The 16,795-nt window shown below is 43.8% G+C and overlaps 1 protein-coding gene and 1 long non-coding RNA gene across 5 annotated transcripts in view; one reads left to right on the forward strand and one right to left on the reverse strand.

Moving 5' to 3' along the window:
- STAB2 (stabilin 2) overlaps positions 1–16,795 on the forward strand; it is a 73,056-nt gene that overhangs the window by 45,379 nt on the left and 10,882 nt on the right. For 2 of the 3 annotated variants that reach the window (XR_015286333.1, XM_023936777.2), the window contains exons 35-53: positions 911–1,006; positions 1,702–1,897; positions 2,428–2,523; positions 3,484–3,529; positions 4,308–4,384; positions 5,888–6,013; positions 6,540–6,613; positions 7,963–8,034; positions 9,926–10,045; positions 10,460–10,507; positions 11,381–11,464; positions 11,551–11,697; positions 12,095–12,220; positions 12,555–12,614; positions 12,988–13,164; positions 13,246–13,335; positions 14,546–14,692; positions 15,381–15,437; positions 15,862–15,985. Coding sequence is in view for 2 of the 3 variants with exons in the window: in XM_023936777.2 (XP_023792545.2) it covers positions 911–1,006; positions 1,702–1,897; positions 2,428–2,523; positions 3,484–3,529; positions 4,308–4,384; positions 5,888–6,013; positions 6,540–6,613; positions 7,963–8,034; positions 9,926–10,045; positions 10,460–10,507; positions 11,381–11,464; positions 11,551–11,697; positions 12,095–12,220; positions 12,555–12,614; positions 12,988–13,164; positions 13,246–13,335; positions 14,546–14,692; positions 15,381–15,437; positions 15,862–15,985 (1,963 nt within the window). In the remaining variant the exon portion in view is untranslated. Of the gene's footprint in view, positions 1–910; positions 1,007–1,701; positions 1,898–2,427; positions 2,524–3,483; positions 3,530–4,307; positions 4,385–5,887; positions 6,014–6,539; positions 6,614–7,962; positions 8,035–9,925; positions 10,046–10,459; positions 10,508–11,380; positions 11,465–11,550; positions 11,698–12,094; positions 12,221–12,554; positions 12,615–12,987; positions 13,336–14,545; positions 14,693–15,380; positions 15,438–15,861; positions 15,986–16,795 lie in introns of all 3 variants that reach the window. The other variant, XM_086887142.1, reaches the window with a different exon arrangement.
- On the reverse strand, positions 2,265–16,180 carry LOC111936069 (uncharacterized). 2 transcript variants are annotated; one of them, XR_002868021.2, is made up of 5 exons: positions 15,811–16,180; positions 13,135–13,313; positions 12,539–12,608; positions 5,222–5,293; positions 2,265–4,029 (listed from the first exon to the last, which is right to left on the reverse strand). It is a non-coding gene; the product is annotated as an uncharacterized LOC111936069 (long non-coding RNA). The 2 variants fall into 2 exon arrangements; XR_015286335.1 differs by lacking the exon at positions 5,222–5,293 and having other exon boundaries at positions 15,811–16,178.

Consider the following 16,795-nt stretch of genomic DNA (forward strand, 5'->3'; position numbering starts at 1 on the left):
CAAAGTTTACTTCCAGCATGCAAAATTAGGGGAGTTAAATGTTGTTTGGAGTATGCCTGCTCCAGAAGAAATCACAGAACCAACTTTGAGCCCTTCAAATCAGAGATGTACAGAAGGGCAAACTCAATCCATCCCCACCAATATGCTGTAAATTATAGTCACAAGAAGACTTGGAGATTAGAGAGACTTTGGATGCCCAGGTCTAGCACATGAGAACTGCAGATATTTAGAGTTTCTTGGTACCTAATTTATCTGTGAAAGCCTCTCCACTGGGATTACATAAATATATTTCCTTTATTATTTATTATTTTTTTAATTACTTATGCCAGTAATGGTATTCCAAAGCAGATCAAGTCCCATCCACCTCATCAAAGTACTTGACTGGCAGAACCAAATTTAAGTCCTCATGGGTAAAACTCAAATTCATTAAAATTTCCTTAGTAATGAACAGCTGTATGGATTCTTGTCTCAATCTCCTCACAAGTGTATACTGAGATCAAATGCAAACGGTCTTTCCTTAATTGTGTTCAGATCTAGAATAATATTTCAACACCTGCTCTTGCACAATTTCATACCTCAGTTTTCCAGGAAGAATTAGAAAGATTAGAAAATGTAGAAAATGGGGAAAAAAAGTTTGTAAAAGTTCTGAATAGAATCAGTTCAGTTCTGGGCAAAGGCAATTTTAGACATCTTTAAAACTCCACAAGACACTGAGTTAAAATCATCATATGCTCACTAGAAATTATTTATCTAATTCATTTTGATTTCTAAAAGTATTTCCTTCATTTTAATTATGAAGGGTGAATCAGTGCACAGCATGCATAAAGTTAATGTCCCATTTTTTAACACATATGAAAGTGGCTGATCAATATTATTCAGAAGTGCATCTGTTTCTCCAATATTTGCTCAGGTGGGGGAGAAGAAATACTGTGTCCTCACAGAAAACCACATGAGACTGTACACCATCCAGATCGGGTGCAAGCCCAAGTGTGCTAAAACCATCATCGTGAGTTCACTGCTTCTATTGTGGTTAAAACCAGGAACCCCCTTCCCTGAGCTTTGTCCTCCTCTTAATTCCCACTGAGCATGTTGAGGCAGCTCCTGGCAGCACATCTATTGACCCTTACCCTGGACACAGCAGAGGGCTAAAGACTGATGATAGCTGCAGCACAGGGAGGTCCACATGGTGCAGAGGGAGCACAGGTTTGGGAAGGGTAACCCTGTGCTTGTCCCTAGCAGTTCTCCACCTCTCCCTGAGGTGGTGAAGAGCACCTGGGTCCCACCAGGGACTTGGGGTGCCAGCCTATGTCCTGGTACATTGAGGAGTGTGGTCACAGACCAGCAGAGCTGATGTGCTGCCAAAAATCAAGGACTTGTTTGGGTTGGAAGGGACCTTAAGCATCATGTAGTTCCAACCACCCTGCCATGGGAAGAAACATCCTCCCCTTGACCAGGTTGCTCACAGCCCCCTACAACCTTGCCTTGAACTTCCAGGCATGGGGCCCCCCATTACTTCCCTGGGAAATCTGTTCCAGTGCCTCAACACAATAAAGCATTTCTTCCTCATCCAATATAAACCCACCCTCTTAGTTTGAAGCCATTCCCCCTTTTCCTGTCACTAAAACCCCTTGTAAAAATCCAGACCTCTCGTTCACCCTGCCTACCACCCCGACCCTCAGCACAGCATTTCTGGGTTTGCAGACCAGGGAGTGCTGCGCGGGTTTCTTCGGCCAGCAGTGCCAGCCGTGCCCAGGAAAAGCCGGGAAGGCCTGCTTTGGGAACGGCGTGTGCCTGGATGGCATCAATGGCACCGGCAGCTGCCAGTGCGAGGAAGGCTTTGCAGGCACGGCCTGCGAGAGCTGCAGCGAGGGAAAATACGGCCCCGGCTGTGACCAAGGTACCGCGCATCCCCCGGCCACAGGGGCTTTGCTAGCCTCAACAGGCCTCCAAACCTTCCTCTTTTATCTTCTAACCATGCTCAGTCTAGATTCTAGAAAGGTACAGCACTTCCAGGGTAATAGGCCAGTCTTAAAAACATCATTAACCCCTTTTCTTCCCCCCATTTATGGTGTTTTCCCTCTAATCCCTAGGCTGGAGGCAGTGTATTCCACGCTGGCACACCACAGATTTAGAAAATAACCCAGCAAGCACAATCATCTTTAGCACTGCTATTTTTCACTGATTCTTTCCCATTAAAATCCAGTTTCAGACCCTGCACTTGGGAATAGAGGAAAGATAAGCATAGTTTGAATTTAAAGTTATTGTGTAACTAGAAACCAAAAGGCACAAGACAGTGCCTTTCTTCAAACAGCCTAGAGCAGAAGGTGCCACCAGCAGGGGATGTCTGGGCCACCCCTGGTGTCCTTCCAAGGTGTCCCTTGCTGCCCACGCTGCCAGGGACAGTGGCTTCCCCCATCTCTCCCCCAGTGTGCGCTTGTGTCCATGGGAAATGCAGCAGCGGGGTGGACGGCGATGGCTCCTGTGACTGTGACATTGGCTGGAGAGGAGTGACATGTGAGACTGGTGAGTGTCCTGTCTTTTTTGATTTCCGAGGTAAAAAGTGAGCAATTCAGAAAATGGCAGAGCTATCCCAGGGCAGCTTCCCACATGAAGTGAAATATGGGTCACATTCCTGTGCTACGGCAATTAATTACTGTATTATTGGAGAGCCAGCTGAGACACTGCTCACGATACTGAAACACTTACTTAGCTAATCCTCTACCTGTGTCACCCTCTATCTGTCCCAAAAGAATATCCCATTTATTAAAGCTATGTTTTCCAGAGCAGGATTACCCAGCGCATGTTGACCCTTGGATCAAAAGCCTCTCAAATGCTACAAAAAGTTGATTTAGCTATACAGCACCAGAATTAAATTATGTTCTTGTTAATGTGATAAAAAAAATAATTAGCAAATCAATCATTTTGTGCTGGCTTAATACAGCTCTTATATCCAATCAAATTATATTCTATTTAGACATAATTAAAATATATTCAGTAAGTATTGCAAAACTCTAGCTATTATAGTATGAAATTTTAAAATGTTACAAGCATGTTTATAATAGCATTCAAGATCAGTTTTAAATTTTCCCAGGAAAAAAATTAGTAATAAGTAGAGTTTTGTAAGAGGGTTGCTATAGTTGCTATGTCTGAGAAAAATTTCAGCTCCTTTAGAAAGCCTACCCTTACATAATTCTAATATTATACAAGATTCACCAGAATAAATACAGATAAATGACAACAGGTGAAATGTTTTCCTGACAACCTGACACAACTCTTCCTTGTGAGTGAATTTAAGAGGCGTCCACTGTTCTACACAGACTCTACAGGTGGAGTCTCTACAGAGACTGAGAGCACAGCTGTCTGGCACAGAACTCAGACTCCAGCTCCACGTGGTGGGAACAAAAGACTCTGAGTAAAAAAGGATGTTGACCCAAAAGGCTCTGATCCTTATTTCTTCTTCTTTTTTTTTTTCCCCACTTGCAGAAATCAAAGATGATGCATGTAACGCCTCGTGCCACACCAGTGCTAAGTATGTATGAAATGTACTTATTTAGAGGAGAGGGGAGAAAAAAGCCTCTTGCAATGCAAAAATCAAGTCCACCTTGCTCATGACTTCTCAACAGCATATCCCACAGAGATAAGGAGCAATAATAATGTAAATCAAAAGAGAGGGGTAAACCCTCTTTTTCCCAGATGTAGGTCATTCTCTCCCCTGTGTGTTTGTGACCTTCAGTTCATGGTAACAATATTCTACCAGGCTTCTTTGGCAAAACTACACTCTCAGATTTTCTCATGGGGACCCCACACATTCTGGAATCAAGACTGTGTTTCTGACAGAAGCAGGTGGTTCTTCTCTTGTGTATTTTTCATCCACTGACATACATCTGCAGGTGTGAGGATAGGTGCAGGCATGCAGGAGTAGGGGGCAATGATGAAGTGTGCAGGCTGCATCCCTCCATAAATTGGTTGCACACAAACAGAAATTGTGCACAGCTTTTTTGGGTGAGTAGATATGTAAATTCTGGAGTTCTGCACAAAAGAAAAAAAAAAAATAGGATACTCAAAGACCAAAACATGGAATTCTAATACCTAAAATAATACATTAATATCACATTTGAAAAGCTTGGTCCAACTAGGTCCATTTTTATGGTTTTAGATACCTCTTACTGTATGGTTAAATGCCTTGTTATTTCTATGCAACATTACCTTCAGAAACACTGACAAAAACAAGGGCTGTACAAAAGACCTGACCAATTTTTTTTTCCCCTCTCTTTTTAAATGATGCCTCCCTCCTTTTATTTTATTAGCTGCCTTCTCCTATCAAATGGCACTGCCTATTGCAAGTGTGCAGCTGGGTTTGAGGGGAACGGGACATTCTGCACAGGCAAGTGAACTTTGTTTCTTCCCTTTTGAAAATTAAAAAAAAAAAATAAAAAAAGAAACCAAAGAAGAATTCTTGAAGTACTCTCTGGTCACAGTAGAGTTGGTGAGAGATGAGCACTTCCCTATGCACCAGTTAAAAAGCAGGAATTGTTGCCAATTCCCTCAAAACAAATAGCAGCCCAACAGGTGCAGGTTCATAGCAAACAAAGGGCTCCAATTCTCCAAGCTGTGAGGCATTGTGCTGAGGGAGACCAGAGAAAAGGGAACATGCTGTGCACAACCCCAGCCCCATTGTTTGCAGAGTAATGAAGCCTGGTTTGTGACTTTTACTCCCTTTCCCAACAAAGCCCAGCAGAGAGAGGCCAATTCAGGGTACAATAACACTTCCAGCTATTGGAAGTGGTGTAATTCTTCCATTTCCTCAGCTTTCTGAACGTGCTCAGATTCCTGGTGTGGTAAAATCCATTTCTTTAGACTAGAGAGATTTAAGAGACCCTCAGAAAGGGAAAATAACACTTAATGTTAGATGTTCTCCAAAAATCCGGATTATCCAAAACAGACTGCTTACAGATACAATAATCATAATTAATTATTATAGTTTTTCTTCATTCTTAACTGATTAAAATACTAATGTTTTTCAGAACAGAAATTCATTTTTCTACTTATTCACAATGGCTGGCAGGGTCCTAATCCCAGATTTTGCCACTTTTACTCTGCCTGCTTTCATTTTCTCTTCTGGCACAAGACAGACAAATCCATTTTAATCTACTGGGGGACAGTTCCCCATGTGCAGGAAGAGCTGGGTGACACAGATCACCTGCAGTGCCTCTGCACTCACCTTTGCTCCCATATACAGGATTCCTGAGCAAAATTATTTGCAGAAGCAAATTAATTCCCCAGTCTGAAATTGCTGAAACAGAAATTTAGGGTCATTTGAAGCAAAAATTAAAGTAATTTTCAGGCTGATTTGAGTCAGGCTGAAGATCAGACAAGGCTCCCTCCCTGCTCTCATGTTGTGAGCATCCAGCTCATCCAGAGTTGGAGAAACAGGATGAGTGTCCATCTGAATAAGAATCAGGACTTTCTGTCACAGGAGGGCTAGCTGGTGTTATACCCTAGACCTCCTGCAAGAGAAGCTTTATGATCTGTGTACAGAGAATATCGCGCTCAGGGAACACTTAAATGGCTATTTAAACTAGAGATGAACACAAACATTCTTTTTTGTGTGTGGTTTGTTGAAATGGGCAGAATTGAAAGACAGAAAGTTACTGAAACTCAGTCCTGGAATTCTAACATTCCAGACTAGAAACATCATTTCAGCTTTCCCCCTTGAAACAATAACAGGTATTAAATAACTGCCACTAGTGAAGTCTGCAGCTTCCTAATTCAGAAAGATTCTGTTCAGAAAATGTTAGTAAATCCCTTTAAAGGATGGAGAGAGGTTATGATGAGAAGCAAGAAGCCAGTCCAGCCAGGTTTACTCTCTGCTGTTGTCCCTGTTCAGCTATTGATGCCTGTAAGAGCAGCAATGGGGGCTGTTCCTCCAAGGCAGAGTGCAGGAGAACAACCCCGGGGAACAGAGCCTGTGTCTGCAGCGCCGGGTACACCGGGGATGGGATCGTCTGCATTGGTAAGCACGTGCCCTGTCTCGTGTATCACACAGAGGAAAATCACAGGAGCAAGGTCTCCTGCAGGGGGATGATCCTCCTTCCACTCTGACCCAGAAGTGCAGCTTGCAGACATTATATCCCCTGATGGCAAAGGCATCTTTTCCTGCTGCGTGGCTGGTACTACTTGGCAAACCATGCACCTGCAGCAGTGTGGTGTGACACCAAATCTTACCAAACAGCATCTACCTCTAGCAAGGATAACCCCATCTCCAGCAGCTTGACACATACACACACACACACACTCCTCTGACCATCACAAAGACTTCTAGGCACTGTACCACACCTCCCCGGCTTCGGTTTCAGAAATGCTGCTGGCAGGGCTTTAGCCTCCACCAAGACAGCTGAAGACTTAGACTGAGGTCATAAGTAACTGAGGGAACGAATTTTGTCATAAATCTGCATTCCTTGTATGCTTTACTTAAAATTCATTCTTCTTGGGTTTTCAGAATTACTCTCTCTTTATTACACTGTTTCTGTTTTGTAAAGAAATCAACCCTTGTCTGGTGAACAATGGTGGATGCGATAGAAATGCAGAATGTACACAGACTGGACCTAATCAAGTGAGTACTTTGTTAACGAAGAAAAATAGGCCTAGTTAAGTGTTTATTGTTGGGTGATGAAAAATTTTCCCATGACAATTTTGTTTTTAAGTAGAAAACTGAATTTCATAACAATTCTGAAAAGTATGTGCTTTCCTCAAAAAGGCATTTGAGGGGGAGTGCAGACAAACATGAAAACAAAAATCTATTTCAGTGAAAGAAATCCAAAACTGCAGAGGAAAGCAGTGTTCTGCTATTTCAAGTGGTTGTTTTTCTCCTTTGGGAGGTTTTGATGTGAAAAACTGTAAGTTTAAAAGTATTATTAGATGATGTTTCTTTTATTGTTATAGAAACTCTCCATGGAAAAAATTCCATTTTAGCCTAGCCCTTCTCCCCTCACAGTTTAAATGTATCCACAAGGAAACAAAATGGCCTAAACCATAGCTCTTGCATAGGGGTTACAACATTGCAGCATCCACTCGCTCCTCTGCTGATCTCTCGATCTCTGGAAGTAGTTACAATCTGTTTATTTATTCTTCCTTACCTGTGAGAATGCAATTAACATCAGAGTAATAATAGCCTCCACCACAAAACCTCAGCACTGCAAAGGCAAATTTATAGGACAGAAATGCATCTGCTTTTTTGGGGGCTTTCACTCATCCATGAGGTATATAAACACTGCTACTAGACTATCTCCCAGTTTTATTTCTGCTGTAGAAATCTCACTGAATTTTCAAATTCTTACATATTAAATGTAAATTCTAATTTGAGAACCATTAAACAGTGAATTGGAGAATATAATTCATTTATTTGCAACTATATTTCATCTTCATGACAACTGCAAATGTGAAATAAAGTAACCAGAACAAAGTGTCAGATGCATTTCCACTGCATGGGATGTTGCCAGTAACACACAATTCCAAATGTGCTTTAAGGGTATTTTTCATCACTTAAAAAAAGCAAGGGAAGGAGAGGGATACAAGGGAAATACCAACCTATGCAAAAAAAAAATTGAGGGAAACAAATTAGGGGTTTAGCCTGTTTTGTCAGCAAGACAAAAATGTGCAGATGTCAGAGGGGTCATTTCAAATGAACAGGACAGCAGAGAGGAGACCAGAGATGGACAGGCAGGGAAAAGACATATAGAGCCTAATGAAAATTATTACTCCCCAGTCTCAGTCTATGGTTACTCATACTGGCCACAAAACTGCTCTGGGAGACATAATGTACTTTTAGCTTAATAAATTGCACATCATATCACAATTAAATTATCTGGGGAAAAAAGTAAACTATGTATTTGCATGCTGAAAAAAAAAAAAAAAAATCAGGCATTTTTCAATGCATGCATGTTTTCTGATTTTGCTTTGTAGGCAATATGTAATTGCCTGAAGGGATATTCTGGAGATGGCAAAACCTGCACATATATCAGTCTGTGTTCACAAGTGAGTATCCATTTAAGGAGACAATTTCAGGTCTCATTATAATCATTACATTTTGGGGGTTGCATGCATTCTAAACTAAGTTAGGTGTTCTAAGAATCAATTTACGTTAACTTGGCTAATCTTTAAATATCCTCAGTTCAGTACATGCTTTAGTGCTGTCACTATGAGAGAAACTAAATACACAGGAAGGGCTTTTCCTCAACCACAGCCTGGAAATAACAAGTGAGGGCCTGGACTCATCACTGAGTCTTAAATAACTCACTTCAAATCCAATCCAGAGAAAGAGACCCTGGTCTGTAGGGCTAAAACCTAAGTCAGCAAATTATTTGTCACACAGAGTTCCTATAAAAAGCCAGCAAAACCATTTCCTTCCACAACAGCCAGCCCAGGACATGCCATGGCACTACCCATTCTGTCCCTCACTTGTCACTGCAGGCTGAGAATTAGCCACATTTGTTTAGCACAAGATGGCTCACACACTGCAAGCCACATTCTGGCAGTCAGTGTGGCTCTCTGCACCAGCTCTACTACTCTGCCTCTTGGCAAGCTGCAGCAGGGACACATCCACTCCCCCGTGTACATTAATCCTCCGTGCTCTCAGCACAGTAACAATAATTCTCACCCACCCAGCCTGGCCTCTCAACTGGCTTTCTCTGACCTTGAAAGGTTGCAGGCATGAAAGAGAAAGGGTGAAAACAGAAGCTGGAAGAAGGGGAGTTTGAAGTTTTGAGCCACTGCTCCTTATGATTTTGTATTCTCTTGCTTTTTCCTATGCTATGTTCCAGAAGCTCTGCTTCCACTTGACTAATTAGGCCAGGCTAATTATGTATTAAATTATAAAGATTGTCTTGGAGCATCAGTGTCATACCAGAGGCTAACCTGGCTCCACAATGACCAAATCTCTGTGCAGCAAAGCTTCCCAGGTAGCCAAGGCTGCCAACAGTCTGCCTAAGCCAAGCCAAATCCACAGCAAATCCACCCAAACCCACTTCTTACAGCCAAGCATCTCTCTGACCTGTCAGGTCAGGCCTCACTGTAGCTCCCAAAGGAGCTTCTGCTCCTTCTCATGGCCCATGGGAAAGGATCCCTGAGATGATCAGCAACAGGAAGGACACCATGAAACAAGTACAGAAGAGAAAACAAGAAAGCCTCTCAATTTTTCCCATTTTGCTCCCAAGCCCAGGATAGGAACATATTTGTAAGCCGAGGCAGTAACAGGGGAGCACCTACTTGTGACTGAGCAGAGCTCTGAGCCCCAACATGCTGCTGCTGGGTGAGGAACTTCTTGGTGTAGTACAGGGAGCTTTCTGGAGGCAGGCAGCTGGGTGAGATGCATCCACTGCTCCAAGCCCAAAGTTGGACTGGGGTGCAGACAGGAGATGTTTTAGAGACAAGGAAAGACAAGTCCCTGTTACAGCTGACCTGGGCCATCAGACAGTCCTGTGCTAATGCTCCTCCATAAATCCAGGCTCTTGACACCATCCCAGTGATTTACAGTGTGCAAATAGTTCCCCTTAGACTAAGTCAGAGCTGCATTGGCAGAGAAGCTAAGACTCATCCCTAAGGTGCAGAGTGAGACTTGCATGCAAGTATTTTGCATCCTTACAGCATCATGAACTAAATATATAAGGAGGGAATCAAAACTACATCCTCTGCATAAAAAGAGACTTATTTCTTATAAACCGTAAACACCCTTTAATGTTTGGAAGGAAATACATGACATCAGATATATTCCAGCAAGATGTGGTTTTAATCACAAAAAAAGATTTTGTGATTAAACCTTTCTAAATTATATAAATAGAGCAGAGGAGTGGGGGGAAGTGGTGAATTGGGATTGTTTTATACACCTGGCAATGAAGGAATTATATATTTTATACTTTGCTCTTACAAGAATAATGGAGGCTGCAGTGAATTTGCTGTCTGTAATGACACTGAGCTGACAGAAAGGACCTGCACCTGCAAACCTAACTACATTGGGGATGGATTTACGTGCCGAGGCAACATCTTCCAGGTAAAGTGCTTCACATGTTTGCTGTCTCCTATTTTTTCTTCACATAGTTACCTAATACAATGGTTGAAACGCACCACTCTTTTCTTGGACAAAGTTGTATCCCAGAATTTGAAGTCATCCCAATCTAAGAAACCAGGAATAGGAACAGGATGCTGCAAGATAACCTTAACTGCCAAAACAAACAAAAAACCCTGTTGGACAATCATAATGCCTGCAGTATTAGGGAGGTTTAGGTTTCAAAGAAGCCTGCTATTTGACAGAGTGAGGTAAGAGCAGAACAGAAGACATACTGATATGCAGCACTTATTCCAAACCAGGAGTTCCCTTTCTTGTCTGAGTGCTGCATTTGTTTGCACTCCACAGACGTTGCCTCACATTTGCAGCAGTGTTACAGAGTCTTGTTCTTAATTGCAGGAACTTCTCAGGAACTCCAACACATCTAGGTTTTATTTTCATTTAGAGGTAAGAAAAGGTTGAGTGGCTGGGGTTTGTTGGGGTTTTCTTGGGGGGGTTCTCCTCCCTTTTTTTTCTCCAAGATTATAGAGCAGAGAGAAATGGGCAAGAATCTGGTGTGTACCAACTTCCTTCAATGTCATTGGGACTGGATTAGGATTATCAGTCACTAATACTTGAGATGCTCCAATGTAAACTATTAACTGTCACTAAACTGTATTAATGATCTAGAGTGTTAATGATAAAGGCCAAGGTCCCAGGGAAAGGTAGGGCCTCCAGATTGGGCATAAAACTGAAACTTTCACCAGTTCACAGTCTGAGATCTGCCAGCACATCACTTATGAAGCCTGGAGCAAGAACATATCACCCTTTTACTACCCCTTCTGCATCTCCAAATGGCAACAATTTCAGTTGCCTCCCTGAAATATCACAGGGTGCTCTGTGTCTTGCAAGACAGGCAGCATGCAGCCAGCTCTCACTGATTTTTGGAGACTGGTGACAGGAATTCTCTGTTTACCAGAAGCCTCAGGGCAGCACAGGCCTGTATACTGGCATGCTAACCTAAAGACCTATAATCTAGTTTTAGTTTTGCTACCATGGTTGACAGGTGGCTCTCAATTTAGCTCATCAGTGGTCATTGCAAAGTGCCTGCAATAGCCCAGGTCCATTTGTACCCCTAAGAGTAATTAATTTAATTCCCTCATCTCCTGTTTTTGCAGAGGGAATAAAGGCATGGCTAAAAGACAGAATCTTCTGAAGGGAACTCAATGTGTGGCAGCAGTGGAACTGCAGGCACCACCTTCCCACCACAGGGCAGTCCCTGTCACTGTGTGACATCCCATGCACTTACTCATTGCTGCTTTTTCCTCTTAAATTTGGCAGGATTCTTCTATCACAGATATCTCAGGCCCTGGTCCTTTCACCCTGTTTGTCCCTCACACAGACGTACTGAAGAGTGACCCACAAGTAAGTAAAAGGGTTCAGTAAAAATGAGCTTTCTGCTTCAGAAGTCTTGCTCAGCTTCTTCTCAACCCCTCCATTCCCCACTGCAGGTCAAGGAGTGGATTGCCAAAGGAGTGATGGCTCAAGTGCTCCGGCACCACATGGTGGGTTGTGCCAATCTGCTGTACAAGGACCTGACAGCAATCAGCAACATCACCTCTCTCCACGGTGACCCCATACACATCAGCTACTCCCAGGTAACCAAACATGGACAGACAGGGAACAGAACAGTAAAACACTCTGCTCTCATTTACCTTTTTAAAAACTTCAGTGGTTCCCTTTCCTCCTCTGGTGCACAAAAATAAACAAATTACTTTTAAATAGGATTGTTCAGCTGAAGTGTTCAGCACTTATTTGGTATTCCAAGAGTGGAATTCTACAACCCTTGCTTTGACACAAGCTATTTTATCCTCAGACTCTGGTTTTATGACCATGAGGAAAGTTTGAAAAAGCAAAGGGGAATTTATTAAAGCTGAAAGTACTGTTTGCACAGAACAGAAAGAAAAGGTGGCCTGGGCTCATCAAAGCAGTTCAGCATCAGCCTCACTTTCCCACAAGGTTTCACAGAAAAAAATGGTTTTGTTGCCTTTCCAGAACTCGCTGGTTTTGAACAACAAAGCTGAAATTATACTCAGTGATGCTGTTGGCACAAATGGTGTGATCCATGTCATAAACCAGATTCTGGTCCCTTCACACATGCAGGATTTCCCCCTCAAGAAGGTATGTGCAGCTTATCACCCTTCCCAACTCAGGGGCTTTTCCACAGTTGCTGTCAGATATATAAAATCATATAAGTCAACAAAAAAAAAATACTAAAAATACCTTATACAAACATTGTGTGACACTGCTGAATAAATTCAATATTGTATTTCAAATTCACTGGAATAACAGATAAAGAAAGAACAGTACAAGACGATTTTTGCAGAGGGCTTTTACAGCAGCTTTGATTTTATAACAAAAAGTGATTAACAGGGAAAAGCAAGCCCTTATCTGCTTTTTTAATACTGAAAAAATGTATTTCTTAGATAAATTACTCACTTTTATTTCTTTGTAGGAAAGCCTTAAAATGGTTGCAGCCAAGCACGGGTACATTCTGTTCAGCTCTTTGCTAGAGGTAAGGACACAAAAGACAGGAGCCATTGGTCAAAGTTGAAAACAATTTTTTTTGAAGACAAAGGAAACACAAAGCACATGGCATCAGTGGCAGAAGAACCAAAAGGCTCACAGTACAGTACACAGCAACCCTGCTCACCACCAGTCACACTCCCACACAGGTTGGGGGATGTTAAGCAGTCCCACAGACACCTTTCCCTTCCCCACTCTGCTCTGTCCTACTCCACATCTGGTTTTTAAAGTCAAGGTATTTTCAGGCTGGTGACCAGGCAGCCCATAGGGCACCACACCCCAGTTATACCTGACATTCACCCCACAGGTGGCAGAGCATTAATCTTCTGCCTCAATTTTTGCTGTGTTTTGCTGTGTTGCAGAAAAACAACCTGCTTGGGCTGATCAACGATCCCATCCACAAACCCGTCACGCTCTTCTGGCCCACAGACACAGCCATCCGTGGGCTGCCACAGGAGCAGCAGGACTTCCTCTTCAAGAAGTCCAACACCGACAAACTGGTGCAGTACCTCAAATTCCACGTTGTCCGTGATGCTGCGGTAAGCCCTCGAGTTTTGGGAGTGTTGCCACAGCCGAAACACGCAAGCCCAGACATGTGCATCTCCTCTTTTCTTTCCCAGGTGTTGGCCTACCAGCTCTCCAGCTCCACCTCACTGAAGACCCTGCAAGGCTCCAACCTCAGCGTGAGCTGTGGGGATAATGGGGAGATCGTAAGTGTTCGCTCTGCTGGCACATTTATTCCTCACCCCTGCTGCAGGATCGGCTCCTGCAGACCACACTCTGCCTTTGCACAGCCCTCAGGCCACAGTGGCACCCAAACTTCATTGGTCATCACCTCCACATGCCAAGAGCCACACCAACACATTCTGCAAACTGTATGGTTTGCAGGACTTTTTGGAGCTGCCATTTGCTCTGTTGCAAGATGCTATTTCTTCAAAACAGCTCTCATTCACTTTGAAATACCAGCACACTTTAACTTCTACAATACCAGTGCAAAACCACTAAGATCGGCCTGGTTTTGAGCCCCATGAATGCAACATCTGCAGGCAAACTCTTGTGTGTAAGCACTTCTAAGCTAAGGTTGCAGGCCTGATAAACCAGAACAATGTCACTTTTCTCTTTGCAAATGTATCAGATCACACCTGGCAAGCATCTAAGTCTAAATACACAGAAGATAAACCTGCAAACACGGGACTGGCATATTCTCTCCTCTTCAGAAAAGAAAGATCTCATAGAATCATAAAATGGTTTGGGTTGGAAGGAACCTTGAAGATCGTCTTGTTCCAACCCCCCTGCTATGAACAGTGATGCCTTACACTAGACCAGGCTGCTCAAAGTCCCATTCAACCTGGCCGTGAACACTTCCAAGGATGGGGTGTCCACAGCTCTCTGGGCAACTTCTTCCAGTGTCCCACCAACATCACAGTAAAGATTTTCTTCCCAATATCCAATCTAAACCCAGTTTAAAGCCATTACCCATTGTCTTACCATTACATACATTACATTACACATGGCCTTGTTAAAAATGTTCCAACTCTCACATATCCCCACTTTGGCACTGGAAAGTGCTCTAGGATCTCCCTGAAGCCTTCTCTTCTCACAGGTGAACAGCCCCAGCTCTCTTAGCCTGTCCTCATAGGAGAAGTGCTCCAAAGCTCTGAGTACCTTCATGGCCCTCCTCTGGACTTGCTCCAAAGTGTCCACGTCCTTCCTATGCTGGGAACCCCAGAGCTGGACACAGTACTCCAGACACACATCTGCCTGTAGGAAGAGAGGCCCCAAAACTGGGTTTGAGCCCCTATAGCCATCATTTTTACTTACAGGATAGCTTGACATACCACCTTGCCCCAAGAGCACTCCTACAGAGAGCAGGAACCCAAGGAGGAGCAGCTCATGACTTGCCACGTTCCCCTCTCCCAGGGCGCCCTTTTCCTGAACAACGGGCAGTGCAAGGTGGTGCAGAGGCAGCTGGAGTTTGACGGGGGCATCGCCTACGGGATCAACTGCCTGCTGACAGAGCCCAGCCTGGGGGGACGCTGCGACAGCTTCTTCACCATGGAGCTCATGGTTAGCACCCCTTTTGGGTCCCTCACCCTGACAGCAACACAGCCCAGGGCCAATGCCCACCTCCACTGGGGTAACTCTCCCTGCAGCTCAGGTACTCCTGTGAGTCAAGCCCTGCTTCACCAGTGCAGCTGCTGCACTGGTTAGAGAGAAATTAAGTGCAGCACAATGCTTCAGAGGTACACAACATGCTTCATGTGGATAAATCTTTTATCCATATGAAGCAGCACACAGGACAAGTGGGTCTGCTTAAGACCATAAAAAAAAAAAAAAAAAAAAAAAAGTAAGCAAAAATTTGAGCAAGGACAAATCTTTCTGTCATGATTTTAGATCAATGGAAGTTCAAACTACTTGTTTGTCTGGAGAGATCACAAAGTTCTCTATTAAAAAAGAGCAGCATTGCTACTCCAGCAGCACAGGGTATGAAGGACACAAGATAGAGAACTGTCTGTTCTGTCTCAGTCTCTGACATTTTTTGTTTTTAACACACCTGAACAGGCATTGTTGGTGTGGAGGAAGTTTCCTCTATGAACTTTGTTTCTCCAGAGTTTTCTATATTTTTTTTAAGTGCAATAAGCTTTACCTTTTCTCTGCTTATCTTTTCTGCTCTCATAAACAGACTTTTTGTCCAAGTCAAATGGCCTTTTGTAGCCATTATTTTAATATATCTTTTTTTTTTTCCCTTTTCCAGGGGCATTGTGCTAGTTGTTTCAGTAACACGAAATGCCCTCCAGGGACAAAACCAAAGGTAAAATATTCAAATCTCACATCTAACACGCTCTTCTCTGTACTTCACACCAGCAAACCAGAAGTTTCTAGAATAAATAAAAAGAGAACCTTTGACAGTGCTACCACATTATTAAGTGACAAAGCCGTCCCTGAGCAAACACCCAGGCGCTGGTGGTGGGGGATGCTTGTTGGTCTCACACAGCATCCACTATAAAAGTGCTTCAGCTGACTCCAGAGCAGCCCCTGCACTCTCAGGAATAGTGCTTAGCATGTCAGGAATCAGAGAGGGTGGGGGTCTCACACCCACTCTTCACACATCATATTTTGATTCAATGTACATCAGAAATTACAATTTAAAGAGGAAAAAAAACCAAACTCCATGCAGCACTCACTTTCCTGTGTTCTCCCTCTCCTCTCTCTGTGCTGACACGTGTGACATGCAGGAAAGGACCCACGCGTGCACCTACGAGTCCTACGGGCTGCGGAGGGATGGTTGCCGTAGGAACTGCTCCATCGTCATCCACATAGCCAAGTGCTGCAAGGGCTACTTCGGGCCAGACTGCCAAGGTAGGATTCCCACCCACATGGCCATCCTGTGCCCTCCCCTTCCCCAGTACAGCTATGTAAGGTAAAGTTTTGCCCAGCAGGCAAAACTGGGACAATTGGTATAAGGGGATGAGGAGACCAGCTGCAAGATGAGGGAATTTGGTTGCAAGAGCTGGAGAACACAAAGTGTTAACTGCTTCTTCAATTCAGCTTTCCTCCTCACATTTAGAGCCAGTTTTAAACTCCATAGCAGTAGCAGGTGAGCACTACAAAGTGTGAAAGCTGTCCTGCTGAGTGGGTCACCAGCTGAAAGTCCTTTAAACAGAGGCTCAGGTTCACACAGCCACACCAGCACACACCTGAGGACCAGAGCATGATTGCTCAGCCACAGGCAAGTGCACTCATCATGGAGCAAGCTCAGAAGTTGTAGTTCTGAACAGATGGAGATGATCTGGGAGGCTCCATCTCAGCAGTTTGTTAGCAGACACTTCCAAACCATTCTCCTTCACCTGCCAGCCCTGTAGGGCACACAGGGTCACGATCCAGGTCAGGATCTCTGCTGGCAGGCAAGTCCAGCCACACATAGCCCTGCCAGCTTGCTCTGACACGGTTTCATAGATAGACACTGCAGACCCCATGCAATTTTGTCCAGCTCAGCCTGAGCTGCCCTTTGTGGTAACCCTGACAGCACACAGACCCATAGAGAAAAGCAAGAGAGGCTCAATTTGGGCAGTGCCATTCACAGATGGGTCTGAATGAGCAAGCAGCCAGATAACAGCATCTACAAGTCAGGGCTGGAAAGATCCTCAGCACCTTTCTGATAGGAGCTGT

Source organism: Cyanistes caeruleus, chromosome 4, assembly GCF_971803275.1.
Source record: "Cyanistes caeruleus chromosome 4, bCyaCae1.hap1.1, whole genome shotgun sequence".
NCBI lineage: Eukaryota > Metazoa > Chordata > Aves > Passeriformes > Paridae > Cyanistes > Cyanistes caeruleus.